At 34.0% G+C, this 15,050-nt stretch overlaps 3 protein-coding genes across 7 annotated transcripts in view; 1 reads left to right on the forward strand and 2 right to left on the reverse strand.

Annotated features, from left to right (window-relative positions):
* Nucleotides 1–1,250: 1,250 nt before the first annotated feature.
* On the reverse strand, nt 1,251–7,809 carry mRpL33 (mitochondrial ribosomal protein L33). Its single transcript, XM_073974439.1, has 3 exons — nt 7,651–7,809; nt 7,479–7,582; nt 1,251–1,357 (listed from the first exon to the last, which is right to left on the reverse strand). Exons 1-3 carry the CDS (start codon nt 7,689–7,691, stop codon nt 1,308–1,310), a joined length of 195 nt encoding a protein of 64 aa, XP_073830540.1. The 5' UTR covers nt 7,692–7,809; the 3' UTR covers nt 1,251–1,307.
* Nucleotides 7,810–10,971: 3,162 nt separating this feature from the next.
* NO66 (Bifunctional lysine-specific demethylase and histidyl-hydroxylase NO66) lies at nt 10,972–13,652 on the forward strand. Of its 2 annotated transcripts, none has more exons than XM_073978547.1 (4): nt 10,972–11,113; nt 11,199–12,238; nt 12,307–12,665; nt 12,728–13,652. In XM_073978547.1, exons 2-4 carry the CDS (start codon nt 11,209–11,211, stop codon nt 13,490–13,492), a joined length of 2,154 nt encoding a protein of 717 aa, XP_073834648.1. In that variant the 5' UTR covers nt 10,972–11,113; nt 11,199–11,208; the 3' UTR covers nt 13,493–13,652. The 2 variants fall into 2 exon arrangements, with proteins under 2 accessions (XP_073834648.1, XP_073834649.1); XM_073978548.1 differs by having other exon boundaries at nt 10,973–11,113; nt 11,178–12,238.
* Nucleotides 13,653–14,379: 727 nt separating this feature from the next.
* Nucleotides 14,380–15,050, reverse strand: part of LOC141399560 (ATP-binding cassette sub-family C member 4-like) — a 28,005-nt gene continuing 27,334 nt past the window's right edge. For all 4 annotated transcript variants that reach the window (XM_073978545.1, XM_073978544.1, XM_073978543.1 and 1 more), the window contains 2 exons: nt 14,887–15,041; nt 14,380–14,820 (listed from right to left, as the gene is read on the reverse strand). In XM_073978545.1, coding sequence (XP_073834646.1) covers nt 14,553–14,820; nt 14,887–15,041 — 423 coding nt within the window. In that variant the 3' untranslated portion in view covers nt 14,380–14,552. The remainder of the gene's footprint in view (nt 14,821–14,886; nt 15,042–15,050) is intronic.

A 15,050-nucleotide genomic window follows, 5' to 3' on the forward strand; every position in this document is an offset into this window, starting at 1 on the left:
GCTTCTTCAGTTTTCGATCGACTTGGTGAATTTCGAAAAGCGTATTATTTAGTATAAATATGGCAACTTTAAAGGAAACAAAATCATGATTATAATCATGATTATAAAACATTGTAAAAATGGTAATTGTGAAAATATTATGTTTAATGGGGCTTCTACACGGTATGTTTTATACATGTTATGCATAGCAACTGTCACTGTTTTTTCGCCCATATGTAATTCCTTCTGCACAGCAAAATTTTATTCTTTAATCGAGGCGCAAAGTTATTAATATAACATTGAAAATACCTTGTTTGAGTTCTTTCTTCTTTTGCTTTATTATATCTTTGCTTAAATTTATCATTCGTAATGCAAGATTTTTTAGTTATTACAAATGTTTCACGAAAAAATTATGTGGCAATATTTTGTTAATAATTGGTTTCGTTGAGACATACTGGATATTTGCGAATGTTTAAAATAAAATATGATTTTCAATTCCACTTTCAAAAACAAAAGTGGTATCATCCCGACTTTTTTTTCTTTTTCGGTTTCTGAAGATGATACGGAATCAATTCCACTTTCGATCGAATTTCGTTTCTGTGTCATGCCTGTATAAGACAATTTGTTATAGAGAATTACGACTGTACATGAACGCTAATCGCATCACTTTTAGGATCCGCTCATATAAAATTCATAGGCGATTGATCCAAAGACACGCCAGATCACATGCACACATGATTAAATAGCATCTTTGGCATCGAACATTTTGCTGGGCTGTCTCACCCACAATATATTTTTCGATATTGAACGATTTTTTTGAAAAAAACGTGAATTTTCGATCTTGAATTATAACATGATGAAAATTAAAGCTTAGAACGAAACACCTAGATATTGAATGAGCAGGCGGGCTAACCTCTTAATTAGACCTACCTGAAGTTATATATTTTGTTTCCTAATAGTCTCACCCACATCCCATGTTTTAAATAACGTTCTTTGGGTTTTGTGATTGTAAACAAAAATATGGCTTCCATTGATTAACGTCTTAAATGTTTGTGGTCATTGTTGACATGCCATTACAACATGACAACATGGATGGACCTTGACATTGGTAATTTGGTTATGGCTTCTCTATGCCATGTCATAGTGAAAACGAAATGGCAATGAATTCTTGAAATAATATATTTGAATTGTTTTAAACCCGGTAGACTAAAAAGAATGACACATCAATAACACATTTTTGCATTTTTCCTAGTTATAAAACAAAATAAACGTTATAATTTTCTAAAGGAAATCTTTATTTTATTATTAGCAAAAGAGCAACAGATTTATTAAGCACTACGAATCTTCTTGCGTTCCCGGTAGACACAATCCTTTTGAACTGAAAAGACAAAGAAAACATAAAATCAGATTAAATTACTTTTCCAATTTTTAATAACAATTGTCTGTTTTAATTTTAATAAATAATAGAACATACTTTACAGAAATTAAAATATTACTCATCAATACAAAGTTAATTGCTACCTTCTATGCAAATGTTCAGTTCTTCAGCTTCCAAAGGAAAGAAGATGTGTAGACAATGGCTGACTTCCGAAACGTCATAAAACTGCTCTGTTTCAGTTATTGCTCGGGCATTGTAAAAGAATTTTAAATATATACCGTTGCTAAATCTACCAATGCATCAGTAATATACACAATAGAATGGTAGAAAGATGCTTACGTTAGGTCTGTCTGGTTACCGTAAAATTTACAAAAATTTGTTAAAATTGTTGCTGTAAGTAGTCTGTTACACAAAAATCCAGCAAAGAAGAGCGAATTAAGAGAGACACTTTGACATTTCTTTTACTGAGAGTTTGCAAGTTCATGCTGGACACATTTTTTCTTGCAACCACTTGCAACTCTTCATCTTCTTCCTGTAAATAATCATCTGTTTTTAATTATTTGGTGATTTGTGTTTGTGGAAATTGAAAACAATTTTATTGTGGAAATAACAAGACAAACAATTAGTCTTGTTTTTTGGAGAACAAAGTTGCAATACGGAATAAACACCTGCATGGATACAACTGAATATATCAGTTCCGACATTTTTCAACATTGAGTGAGTATGGATATGTAGAATGTAGTTTCAGTTACAAGTTGATACTGATACTTTTTCAAACAGGTATGATATGAGTTGGTATAGACAGAAAAAAGGAACATATTTGTTTATATCTGGTTTGTACAAACTGATATAAATGAATATTGGTGTGATACAATAAGTACTTATTGTATGTAGCCCAAACAAAATAGGAATTGAAAAAGAAAAATTCACACAGAGCTGAATTTTGATGGAGATGTACATTTGTCATTAAAATAACCTCTTAAAATTCTTTGTTGGTCTTATGCGTGGAAAAAAATTATTCATGATCATAGGTCATATTTTTATTTTTGTTTTTTGTTTTTATCTCAAAAACGGTGAGCCTTACCAAAAGTGACGAAAACAAAAGACAAAGATCGTAAAATTCTTGATAAGATATCGCTTTCTCGTAATAATGATATGCACATATAAAGCAGCTATAACATATTTGACTCGAAAGTCAGGATACAAAATCTAGTTAGACCTGGTTCTCTTGGGCCGACTACTACAAATCAAAAATGTGAATTTCGAATTTCTTCAGAATCATGGACCAATAACAAATTCTGCATGATGTAATGGAGGGCATATAAAGTTTGTCACTCTGTTTGTAACTCCTCGAAATAATAATTTAAGATCATATAATATGTATATATTCTTGATCAGCATTCTTCTACACAGATATAGTCATGACTGTCCTTCTGTGCAAATCACTTTAGTGTCCGAAGTATGTAGGTGGATAATACTTTGGTAAATGTATTGTAGGTCTATTCAACTTGGACCAAATTGACGAGCCGTTTTAAGGCCTTTTGAAGGTATTATTCGTATTTTACAACCGAACACGTTGCAATTTTGTATTTTGTGACTAAAAACTTCTCCACAAAAAATGTTTTATATATGTCAACGTTTTTGTATAGGCACATATAAATCGAAGCGTCACTATAAAATGATGATGGTGGTAGTCCTATTGGACTGCCAATTCGTTTATTTTGTGTGTTTCAAAGGCTAAAAACGCTTCTACAAAAACTAGTAAAAATCAGCTTGAGCCAGGCTGGGGTTCGAACCCACGTCCTTGAAAAACACATGGAAAAAAGTGTTGTCACGGCGTGTTAGTGTTCAGAACCAAACTCATAACTTTCAAAGGCTACGCTAAGCGTTTGTCATGAAAGCCATACAAAGATTTGAACAAAAAATTCAACTTTGTAAAAAAACAACTTGCATTTGAAAGAGGAAATAAGTTAGAGGATAGCGAAGCCGCCCCACGGTCGATGTGTCTGAGGAGCCTTCCTAAACCAAAGGCGAAACATGCATGTCACACAGTGGTGATTGTGTGGGTTCGTATCGTCGGCTTTCCTTTTTCAAAAAGCATCTTGGTCAGTAAGCTCGTCTCTAACGAGAAATTAATTAAAAAAATTAATAAAAAACGACCTTCGCCTAATAGGCAAAATTTTCAAATAAAAATAAAAATCAGCTTGAGCCAGGCTGGGGTTCGAACCCACGTCCTTGAAAAACACATGGAAAAAAGTGTTGTCACGGCGTGTTAGTGTTCAGAACCAAACTCATAACTTTCAAAGGCTACGCTAAGCGTTTGTCATGAAAGCCATACAAAGATTTGAACAAAAAATTCAACTTTGTAAAAAAACAACTTGCATTTGAAAGAGGAAATAAGTTAGAGGATAGCGAAGCCGCCCCACAGTCGATGTGTCTGAGGAGCCTTCCTAAACCAAAGGCGAAACATGCATGTCACACAGTGGTGATTGTGTGGGTTCGTATCGTCGGCTTTCCTTTTTCAAAAAGCATCTTGGTCAGTAAGCTCGTCTCTAACGAGAAATTAATTAAAAAAACTAGTTTATATAGGTCCACATCCCATATAACAGTACCACCATGTTTGACGTTTTTCACGTTTTATCAATATTTTCAAAATACTTGGATTAACGATTCTCAGTGATTAAAAACTTTTCCACCAAATATGCAAGTGCTAACAAAACAAATATACCATTGACATATATGTTATGGTGAGAATTGTATTTGTATTTTTAATCTAGTTAAAAAATAACCACAAAAAACGCTTCAACAATTGGTTTGAGCGCGTGAAAAAGTGTATAAATCAAGCTGGAGAATTCTTTGGAATATTATAAGTTTTATATTTTATAAATATCGGTGTTTTCATTATTAGGGTGGAAACTTTTGTAGTAGCCCTCGTACATTCTACTCGCTGAAACCAGAAAAACATTCAAATTGATGCGTTCAGTTGTAACTGTTCATGTCTTTAATATATGTATCCCCTAAAAAAAATTGTGGAAAATTTTGTTTTTTATGAAATGTTCCTTAGAAGTAATTCACACAAGCCTGTTACACCTATAGTATCTGTTGGTATCTGTAGTATTTGAAAAATATCTGTTGTACAACAGATACTTGAGAACGAAAAAACAAATAAAGTTCTAACTCGTTCATATACAACACAGAACTGTTTCTATCAGTTATGTTATTGTGAGTATACACAACCCAAACAATATCATAACTGTTACACTCATTCCCACATTTATATCATATTATATCTGTTATGTATATGATATATCTGTTTTGTTGATATAAACAGTTATACCATTGCACGTGTTTAATACGGAAAATTCCTTTTCTTCGGTCATTTAATTTTTAATATATTCTTATTCCCGATCTCATGAATGTAATATGTCTTGTTTTAATTTATTACTGCCTGTTTCTGTATTTCGAAAGAAGAATGTGTGCGAAAGGAACACGTCCAAACTCTTGTGTGTGTTTTCAAATTTGTTTTTCTGTTTTGAAGCAAAAGCAAACGTAAAATTATTTCGAAAACTAAAGTTCGGGCGTGTTTCATTCGGACACATTCTTCTTTCGACATACAGAACTGGCTGTTTTGTCACTGAAACTTGTTTATATTTTCTTCTTTCTTTTTATTTAAATATAAAATAAGATATTAAATTTAATATAAAATAGGCTTTTTGTTTGTTTGGAGTAGTTTATGTTTAAAGGAAACTGTTTTATTAGAAATTTGTTTAATTATATTTATTTAGTTTTAAGGATTAATTTCAGAGTTAGGTGTAGTTAGGATAACTTTGTTTTTGTAACATAGATGGCCTTATAGGCTTGGTTACCCGTTTTAAATAAATAAAAATGAAATAAAAAATACAACTTTTTGATGGCGGAAAAAATGTTTTGTTTTGGCAAATCAGCGTCTGTTTACTTTTTACATTTTCCTTGCAATGGAGAATAAAAACTCCCTACTATTTGACAAAATTCTTGCTGGAAAAGTAACCAGACATACCTATTCTGTGTATTCTGCGTTTCAAATACGCATCAGTGACGTTTCGGATTGCATACTTCGCATCAATTCTGAATTACAGCGATATGAAATAGGATGCTTAAGACATTTACAGACATTAACAAAGCAACTGCCGTTACGGAAGTCAGCCAATATGTTCACAGGTTATCTCCCGGAGCAAGTTGAGTTTAGGCACTAAGGTAAGGCAACATTTTCTTAAATGGCAAGTTTACTCTAAATAGGCGGCCTTCGGTCGGGGATTTAGGACTTTCTCCTGGACATGAACAAGTGATAATTTCGGGCACTGGAACAAAATATCTATTAAATTTTGCTTTTCAAAATAGTTAGTCTTAATCCCATAGTCGTTGTTTTAATATTTTATTAAAACAACTTTAATTGGCTTTCCTTTACCGACCCACCTCAGAAAATTATGAAAAAATTACCACAGATAGTGCTTTTTATCCCGATTCCAACCATGTATTGCTTTTGTTGCGGAAATGTATACTTCCCGAGATATGGGCCTCCAAAATTCCACAAAGGCCCTAGACCAGCGACGACCACAGAAATACAACCAAAGCGAAGACATGTATGAACGTATGAGTGAAAAAAGCAACAACCACATTATGTTTTTGTTTGTTTTCATCCATTTACACTGTACGTGAGAGAGAGAAGCAAATGCAAAAACAACTCAGTGGGCGCCCTCACTATACGATCTAAGCAAAGAAGCTCGTCCCTGCCCTAGACTAAAATGTTGGAAAATCACAGCAGAAAATTATTAAAAAATTATCGCAGATAGTGTTTTTTATCCCGATTCCAACTATGTATTGCTTTTGTTGCGGAAATGTATACTTCCCGAGATATGGGCCTCCAAAGTTCCACAAAGGCCCTAGACTAAAATGTTGGCAAATCACAGCAGAAAATTATTAAAAAATTATCGCAGATAGTGCTTTTTATCCCGATTCCAACTATGTATTGCTTTTGTTGTGGTAATGTATACTTCCCGAGATATGGGCCTCCAAAATTCCACAAAGGCCCTAGACTAAAATGTTGGCAAATCACAGCAGAAAATTATTAAAAAATTATCGCAGATAGTGCTTTTTATACCGATTCCAACTATGTATTGCTTTTGTTGCGGTAATGTATTCTTCCCGAGATATGGGCCTCCAAAGTTCCACAAAGGACCTGAAGCACTATCTGTGCTAATTTTTTTCATAATTTTCTGCAATGTTTTGCCAAAGTTATAGGTTAGGGCCTTTGTGGAACTTTGGAGGCCCATATCTCGGGAAGTATACATTTCCGCAACAAAAGCAATACATGGTTGGAATCGGGATAAAAAGCACTATCTGTGGTAATTTTTTCATAATTTTCTGAGTTGGGTTGGTAAAGGAAAGGAGTTCCCTTTAATTTATTAGTGGCAAAAATTTGCGATGTTTACCAAGGGATAAATCAACACTTTCTCGACGGTACCCGATCTCCCAATTAGGAGTGTTGACGTTGTAAAAATATGAGGAATATCATTGGTATTCACGAAACATTGAAGACCCATACCTCGGGAAGCATGGACTTAAGCAAAATGTATATCGTTATACACAGGATCCAAAGGGCTATCTGTGCTATATATATCAACGTGACCGGTGGGACCACCTAAGCTGGTATTAAGCCAGAAATATACAGAGGGACAAGGCAAAATAAGAGTTCACCCACTAAGCTCGGATCGGTATGCAATTTCACATGTAGATCTTGTCATCCTGATCACAAATATATATAGCATTTGTTGCGGAGGTCCATACTTCCCGAGATATGGGCCTCTGAAGTTGCGAAAAATCCCTTGTTAAAAACCGGCTACTTAGTGAAAAATTTACTATTTAAAAAATATATTGTCCCTTGCCCGAAATTAGCTCCTTAGCGGAAATTCCTAAAACGCCGGCCAAAGGCCGGCTATTTAAGAAATATTTACATTTTTAATGAAAATGTTGTTCGCGTAGTGCGTAAACTCGACTTGTTCCATTTTTTAAATATAGAACATAGTAAATGTAGCAAAACAATGCGAGTACCAAAAGCAATCAAATGATCAAAAATTATACTTACTAAAAGGATCAAATCGTATACATTCGATTTTGTCCGACAATCTGTCGCGAACTGTGTTGAATTTATGACCACTGACCACACTCTCTACGACAACCATAATGCGCCTATAGAAAATTATGAATAAAAATCAATATATAATGGGAAAAAATTGTCTTGTGTTCATGGGACTTACTTGCTCTTAACCTTTTTTAATAGAATATTTGTTAACCGCATTTTGTTTTATATTTAAATATACTTTTATTTCTCGTTTGATTGTTTTGATTGTGCAAGAGACACGATTTTACGGCTGTTTTTATTTTTTGACATTCAGTCATGGGACAATAATCAAGGTAGATGCACTCATTTAATGTCTAAATTTGTAAACAATGCGAAAGTTGTAAATTGATTCAAATCAATCGATATTATTATATAATATATATTATATATATAATATATATTATATATAATATATATTATATATAATATATATAATATATATTATATATAATATATATAATATAATTGTTGCACAAACATCCCAGATGGGACAGGGGAGACTTGTCTCGATATTATTAGCTGTGTTCCAGAACTAAAAACTTTTTACAATTTTTACGGCTTTTACACATTTTACTCGAAAAAGCGTTCCCGTACACAAAAAAGTTGTAAAATGTTCACTTCTCTTTAAACAAAAATGGCGCTGAATGACGCTCTCTTTAAAAACTTTTTACACGACAAATTTGGGCGAGTAAAAAAATAGTAACATGGTTGCCGGCGTCTGATTGGCCGATTCGCCGACTTTGACATTTGTTCCAGTTTTTATGACGTATTTTCCATTTTTCCGTTCCCGAACTATTTCAAAAAACTTGTGTGTGAAAAGAAATTTTTTGCAGTTCTCTCTTTTACGAGTTTTACTATTAAAAAGTACGGGAACGAAGCTATTAATAACTCTTATTTACTTCATTAATTAGTAATCACAACTATTTTGTGACAATTTTTATTTTGCCGCACGTTTTTTTTTACCTTGTGTATTCCTAATAAATTTGGTTTTGTGTAGAATTAGGCTAAAATTAGAGGTAATTTACACTATCTATCAATGTCATATGACACGAAATAAAAACATTCCATAACTACCCACGCAGGCAATGTGGAGACGTAATTTCATTACATTTTTGCTGGTGTGGACGCACAAAGTAAATGGCGTAAGGAAAATCCTCAATATTGCACATATTTCATGTCATATGACATTTACATATAGTGTAAACTACCCCTTAGTGATGACATAGCCATAACGCCGTAACCTAAGTCGAAGGTCATTTATAGATCGAGTTCCCCACCACAGCAACTTTATGATAGCACTCTACTGTGATACTCGACCTAGGAACCCTTGTTTTCATGAAATTGTTTCAATGAAACACTCTAGTATGACCTTCGACTAACCATGCAATGTGAAACAGAAACTACAACAACAAGACTATTAAACCCTAAACACATCAAACTTTTAAATAAAGTTTTGTGCCGTTTCTTGTGGATGAATAAAGGACAAAGTGCTGCCAAGTTTCAAATTTTCTTTATTCTTCTACCAGAAATGACACAACATTTTACTCAAACGTTGGATGTGTTTAGGGCTTATGATGGAAAGTTCTTCAATCTGTCAAAATTTTTGTTCATTATTTCATCTGATTAATTCACAATAACAATAAATTTGATAGATTGGGTGAAATCAGCAAGACTTAAGGTAGAAACACAATGAAATAAGCCGCTTTTCCACGCTCAGTTTCATGTAAAAGACTAAAGGCCAAGTACTACCTAATTCAAATACATTAGGCAGCATTTGAATTAGGTAGTACTTGGCCTTTAATCTTTTACATGAAACTGAGCGTGAAAAAAGCGGCGTATTTCATTCTGTTCACACCTTTATCGCTTCACCTTAGCTTGTTTCCGTACATTTTTAATGGTAAAGGTGTCAAAAGAGAAAACTGTCGAAAATGAGTTTTATATACACATTTTTCCAAAATGTAAGGGAACCGAAAAATTGCAGAAACGGCAAGAACACTGGAACAAATGTCAAAATCGGCGTGTCAGTCAATCTGAAGCCGACAACCATTTTTTACTCGTCCAAATTAGTAGTGTAAAAAATTTCAAAACTAAATGCTATTCAGCGCTATTTTTGTATAAATAAAAGTGAAGATTTTACAATTCATTGGTGTATGGAAATAGAATTCAAAATAAGATTTTTCCTTTGCAAAGCTCACCCATTCTGTACAGGATTATATTAAAAAATTTATTTCATATGTGCCAATATTTTAATAAAATATCAAGATTGTAAGTAATATTGATTTTCATCAGTCTTAAAAAACTCACACATCCATTCTCAATTTTGGAAAATTTACACATACTTCCTCTGTTCCTTTACGTGCAAGAATCTTCAAATTTTGCAACTTTTTACTCGAAAAGCGTTCCTTTACTTCAGACACCATACAATTCATAGGGAAGTAGATTACAATTTTTGCTACTTTTGCCAGTTTTACCATTTTCAAAAGTAAAGGAACAGACCAACTATCACAATTGCTATCGGGCAGACTGAGAGGTGAGTGGCCTGTTTAAGTATATTGCTCTGTTCCATAACCTGCAAGAATCTACTAATTTTTACTACGATAACAATTTTTCCTTTATGTTATCGAAAAAAATAGTGAAAGTTAGTAGATTCTTGCAGTTCTGGAACAGACCATATGTAAACGAAAAGAAAATAAAGATGAAATTATAAATTAAAAATTTAAATTGAAATTGGAGTACGAAAACGGGGTTTTCTCATAAAATTGGAAAGCTGGAAGAATAGTAGAAGTTTTCTGGTTCTGGAACACATCGGATCTTATACAAACACAAAAGAGATTTTGACATTTTAGCAACTCGGCGATTCATCTACCTTGTTAAAAGGATTGGAATTACTTAAATCGTAATGCATAATGAAATTAACGTTACGAAAACGTGCCGTAAACCTATAGTCGCTTTTCTAATGTCAAATTATAAAGCAATGGTGGGCAAATTGCGAGAGACTCATGTATTTTTTACACTTTTGTGTATGAGGCCGAGCATTTCTGCCCAACAGTGTTATAAAGAAATGCCAGAGTCCCTTTGCAATTCCGCCTCCGTTCTTCCGTCAAAATTTGGCTTAAGCGGCAAAGATTGATTGAGTTTTGGCCTTAAAGGCCAGAACAGAATCAATCGTCGCTTGCTTCCTCAAATGTCAAATTATAAAGGAATTCCAGAGCCTTTTTTGCAAATCCGCATGCGTTCTCCTTTAGGAGGCTCTGGCATTCCTTTCCTGCGTTTTTGTACAATCATTTCTACATTTGTTCCCAACACTGACCAATTTTGCGAATGAGAATCAAAACGGAACACACGTTTTAGAGCGAACATTGTTTCCTCGTTTAAATGAGCTCTGACATTTGGGAAGCAAGCGACGATTGATTCTGTTCTGGCCTTAAATTCGGCGTTACTTTATAGGTAACTAGATCACAGTACCTTACAATGAATATTTTAATTGAACTAGTTTGCACGTTTTTTAGACTTAATACCATCAATTCCAAGGAAGAAAGCCTTTTTCCAATTAGTAGGACATTATTGACATTATTCCAGTAAAAAATCATTATTGTAAGGTATGTAGCCAAATATGGATCCATTTGCTGATCATGTTAATAAGCAATTTAAAAAATTCCAAAGTTTTTTTCCTATCGTTGATAGTACGTTGAAAATGTCACCAGACGAAGACATCGTTTCGGCTTTTCAAGCCTTTCAAGCGGAAAGACAAAGGAAAAAGACTAAAAACCCCAAAAAATCCAACAAATCATTGCAGAATGGCGTTGCCGGAAAGAAACCGATTGTCAAGAATGTAGGAGCGAACGAACTCGGAGTTAGTAAATTAAAGAACGAGACAGCAAAAAAACAATCTAAGAGCAGCAATGTATTGTCTTCCAAATCAGTTGCCGTTGCAGCCAAGAAGAAAGTAAATAAGGAAAAGACAAAGAATCGCGATGCTGGCAATCACAAGGATCCGCCAAAAAAACAGAAAACTGAATCAAAAAAGAAACAACAATTGGAGGAATTGGAAAATGATGAACAATTAAATTCTTCAGAAGAAGCAGATAGTGAGGAGGAATATAGTTATACTGAATCGGATGCATTCTCCAACGAATATACGATTAATGAAAGTGCAACTTTCTCGGAAGATGAAGAAATGCACGACGAAGAGTCTTTTGAACTACCATCCAAGAATTTAATTAAAGCTGATAGGAAACGTAAGAAATCAGACTCTTCTACTCAGTCAAAGAGCAAAACATCAGCCATTAAAACAAATGGAGAAGTTTTACAAACCAAAAAAGCTAAATCAATAGATCGTCAATCTTTGCCCAATGTGAAGACACTAAAAAGCGATGACAGCAAACCTAGAAAATCCATAGCTACTACTTTAGTTAACGAAAAATGTCAGAAAAGAAAAGTTTCAATAACTTCTGTAGATGTAAAACTTGAGCCTCTATCTCCGCCACACAATGTCGCAAAGGTTAGCAGCATTGACGAAGGAAAGCGGGCTTTCCAATGGCTACTTAATCCAATTTCTGTAGATGAATTCTTTAAAAAATATTGGGAATCCAATGCCTGCTTGATTAAACGAAAACAATCCAATTACTTCTCCCATTTGATTTCCTTTGAAGCCATTGATGAAATGCTTATAAAAAATCATGTGGAGTTTACCAAGAATTTGGATGTTACCTCTTATATTAATGGTAATTAGGAATAGGGGTGGTATTTTTATTTATTTAGATATACTAAATTTTAATTCTTTCATTTTCAGGCATTCGTGAGACACTAAATCCTGAAGGACGTGCCATGCCACCAGTTGTTTGGGACCACTATGGTCAAGGTTGCAGCATACGTTTGTTGAACCCCCACACCTTTTTACCTCAGCTGTTTACATTGAACACCACCCTACAAGAATTTTTCCATTGCTTAGTGGGCGCAAATGCCTATTTGACCCCACCAAACAGCCAAGGTTTTGCTCCCCATTATGATGATATTGAAGCCTTTGTGTTACAAATTGAAGGACGCAAACGCTGGAAGTTGTATAAACCACGATCTGCATCGGAGATTTTGCCCAGGGAATCATCACGTAACTTCACACAAGAGGAAATTGGAAAACCCATTTTGGAGGAGGTAAGTTATTTTTCTCTTTTTTTTTTTTTAATGTGAATTTTGAAGCATTGGATTTTCTAAAGGTATTGGAACCGGGTGATGTTTTGTATTTCCCTCGCGGTACCATACATCAAGCCTGCACCGAACCCGGCTATCATTCTTTGCACATAACATTGAGTGTTTATCAAAAGCAATCTTATGCGGACCTATTTGAGAAAATGCTTCCAATGATGATTAAAAAAGCCATAGCTGACAATGTTGAAATGCGCAGAGGTCTGCCTTTGAATATTTGGCAAAATGCTGGCATTGCCTTTAGTGACATTTCAACCAAAGAACGTGTCGATTTTCAAAAGAAAGTCTCACAACTATTAAACAAGTGCATTAGAGATATGCCACTGAGTGATTTAGTGGATGCTGCTGTTGATCAAGTGGCTAAAAAATTCCAACATGAAGCTTTACCACCCGAGGTACTACCATCAGAAAAGACACGTACAGTTTTTGGTTCACGCAATCATACAAATGAACGTGGTGAATGTGTCTGTGATTATGACATTGACGAGCGCACCAATGTTCGTTTACTAAGAGCAAATATTCTACGTCTGGTCGACGAGGAGGATAAGATACGTATCTATTATTATTTAGACAATTCCAAAGAGTATTGTGAGTATGAACCCAACTTTATAGAAATCGAACCAATGGAAGCGGCCAGCGTTGAAGTGTTGATAAAGAGCTATCCCCAATACATAGGTGTTTCCCAGTTACCTTTGTCAAGTGATGAACAGAAAATAAATTTAGTTACTGCTCTATGGGAGCGTGGTTTGTTAATGATGGAAAAACCATTTAAGTGAAAAAATTTGAATTTAATTCCAATCCCATTGAAGTTACTTAAAAGTCTGTTAGCAGTTAAGATTTGTTATCTATTTTATTTGTAATTTGTATTGAAAACACAGAATTGTCCAGATGAAAATTAGTTGATATAAAGAAAAATAAATACAGATAAATTTAAAAGAACAAGATAATATTGATTTCGAGGAATTTGTCAATTGTAAGCTGTTGTGCACTTTTCATAAAATAATTAAGACTGGTACACCTGCTTCATTGGCTAACATGTTTAGCTTATTTCTTCACCGAGGAATACACAACTTTTTATACCTAGAATATACAACTCTACTTTTGAAAAGTCGCTCTTAATACGCGTTGCAAGATTATGGAATTCTTTACCTCTTGATCTGAGAGTTTTTCACATTCCAATAATGCTTTTCGGCTTAAAGTGCTGAATCATATTACTTCTCAACCTGAAATATAGACTTGCTCACAATATTTGTGCTTATTGCTTGATTTTCTTTTGTCTTCCATGACGTTTGCTATGTAACAACAATTTTCCCGCTTTTTTGAGTCTATGAAAGTCTATTAAATGACTTCTATGGTGTTTGGTTGCAATATTGAAACTCGACATGTACCTTGCTTATTGTACTGTAATTATTGGTCTGTTCCAGAACTGCAAGAATCTACTAATTTTTACTATTTTTTCCGATAACATAAAGGAAAAAATGTTATCGTAGTAAAAAATAGTAGCTTCTTGCAGGTTCTGGAACAGAGCATATGTTTGCTGCTTATTGGCCACTTTTTAGCTATACTTTTTTTCTCTTTCTTGATTTTAATTTTTTAATGGCTGGGGAGCCAATTGTACCAACACGCATTAAGAATTAGATTTTATAATTATTTCTACTCGGAATTTAATATTTTGTTAATACTATTTATTGGCCTTGAAGGCTTTTGTATTAGTATATGGATTGAATAAATAAAATAAATAATATATTTTTCGCTTATATTTCTATTTATGATTATAAATGTTTAGTTTAGTTTCTTTTAAAAGTAACAATAATAAGTATGTATGTATATGTTTATTTAGGAAGGCTGTTGTTGTCGATTATATGCCTGACTTGCAATGGCTCGAAGAGATTCAGCACTATCACCTGTTGCATCAACCATTCGGGCCAAGTGGCTTAGGGGATTTTGCAGCAAAATATGTGGGGCATCGTATTCAATTTTCTTGCCAGCATCCAGAACTAAAATACGATCAGAATCCATAACCGTTTTCAGACGATGAGCAATAGTTAAAACAGTGCAGGATTTGAATTCCTTACGAATTGTATTTTGAATTAATGAATCCGTGCTGAAATGTATAAAATAGTAAACATGGATAAGTAGATAGATAGAAGGAACCTCGTCACTTGCTTACTTTTCATCAACATTGGCTGTGGCTTCATCTAATACTAAAATTTTATTTTTACGCAAAATTGCACGAGCCAAGCAGATTAATTGACGTTCTCCAATGCTAAAGTTGTTACCTCCTTCTGCCACCTCATCATTTAAACCTACTCTCCCAAGGCCAGCCTAAAGAAA

The sequence above is a fragment of the Musca autumnalis genome, unplaced genomic scaffold (assembly GCF_047663935.1).
Source record: "Musca autumnalis isolate F117 unplaced genomic scaffold, ASM4766393v1 scaffold_3, whole genome shotgun sequence".
NCBI lineage: Eukaryota > Metazoa > Arthropoda > Insecta > Diptera > Muscidae > Musca > Musca autumnalis.

Bases quoted from the DNA above. Each gene is read 5' to 3' on its own strand.
- mRpL33 (XM_073974439.1), bottom strand. From the start codon at position 7,691: ATGCGGTTAACAAATATTCTATTAAAAAAGGTTAAGAGCAA. The intron at 7,583-7,650 runs GTAAGTCCCATG...AATTTTCTATAG, and splicing joins TTAAAAAAGGTTAAGAGCAA to GCGCATTATGGTTGTCGTAG. The intron at 1,358-7,478 runs GTAAGTATAATT...TTGTCTTTTCAG, and splicing joins TATACGATTTGATCCTTTTA to TTCAAAAGGATTGTGTCTAC.
- NO66 (XM_073978547.1), top strand. From the start codon at position 11,209: ATGTCACCAGACGAAGACATCGTTTCGGCTTTTCAAGCCTTTCAAGCG. The intron at 12,239-12,306 runs GTAATTAGGAAT...TTTCATTTTCAG, and splicing joins TGTTACCTCTTATATTAATG to GCATTCGTGAGACACTAAAT. The intron at 12,666-12,727 runs GTAAGTTATTTT...GATTTTCTAAAG, and splicing joins GAAAACCCATTTTGGAGGAG to GTATTGGAACCGGGTGATGT.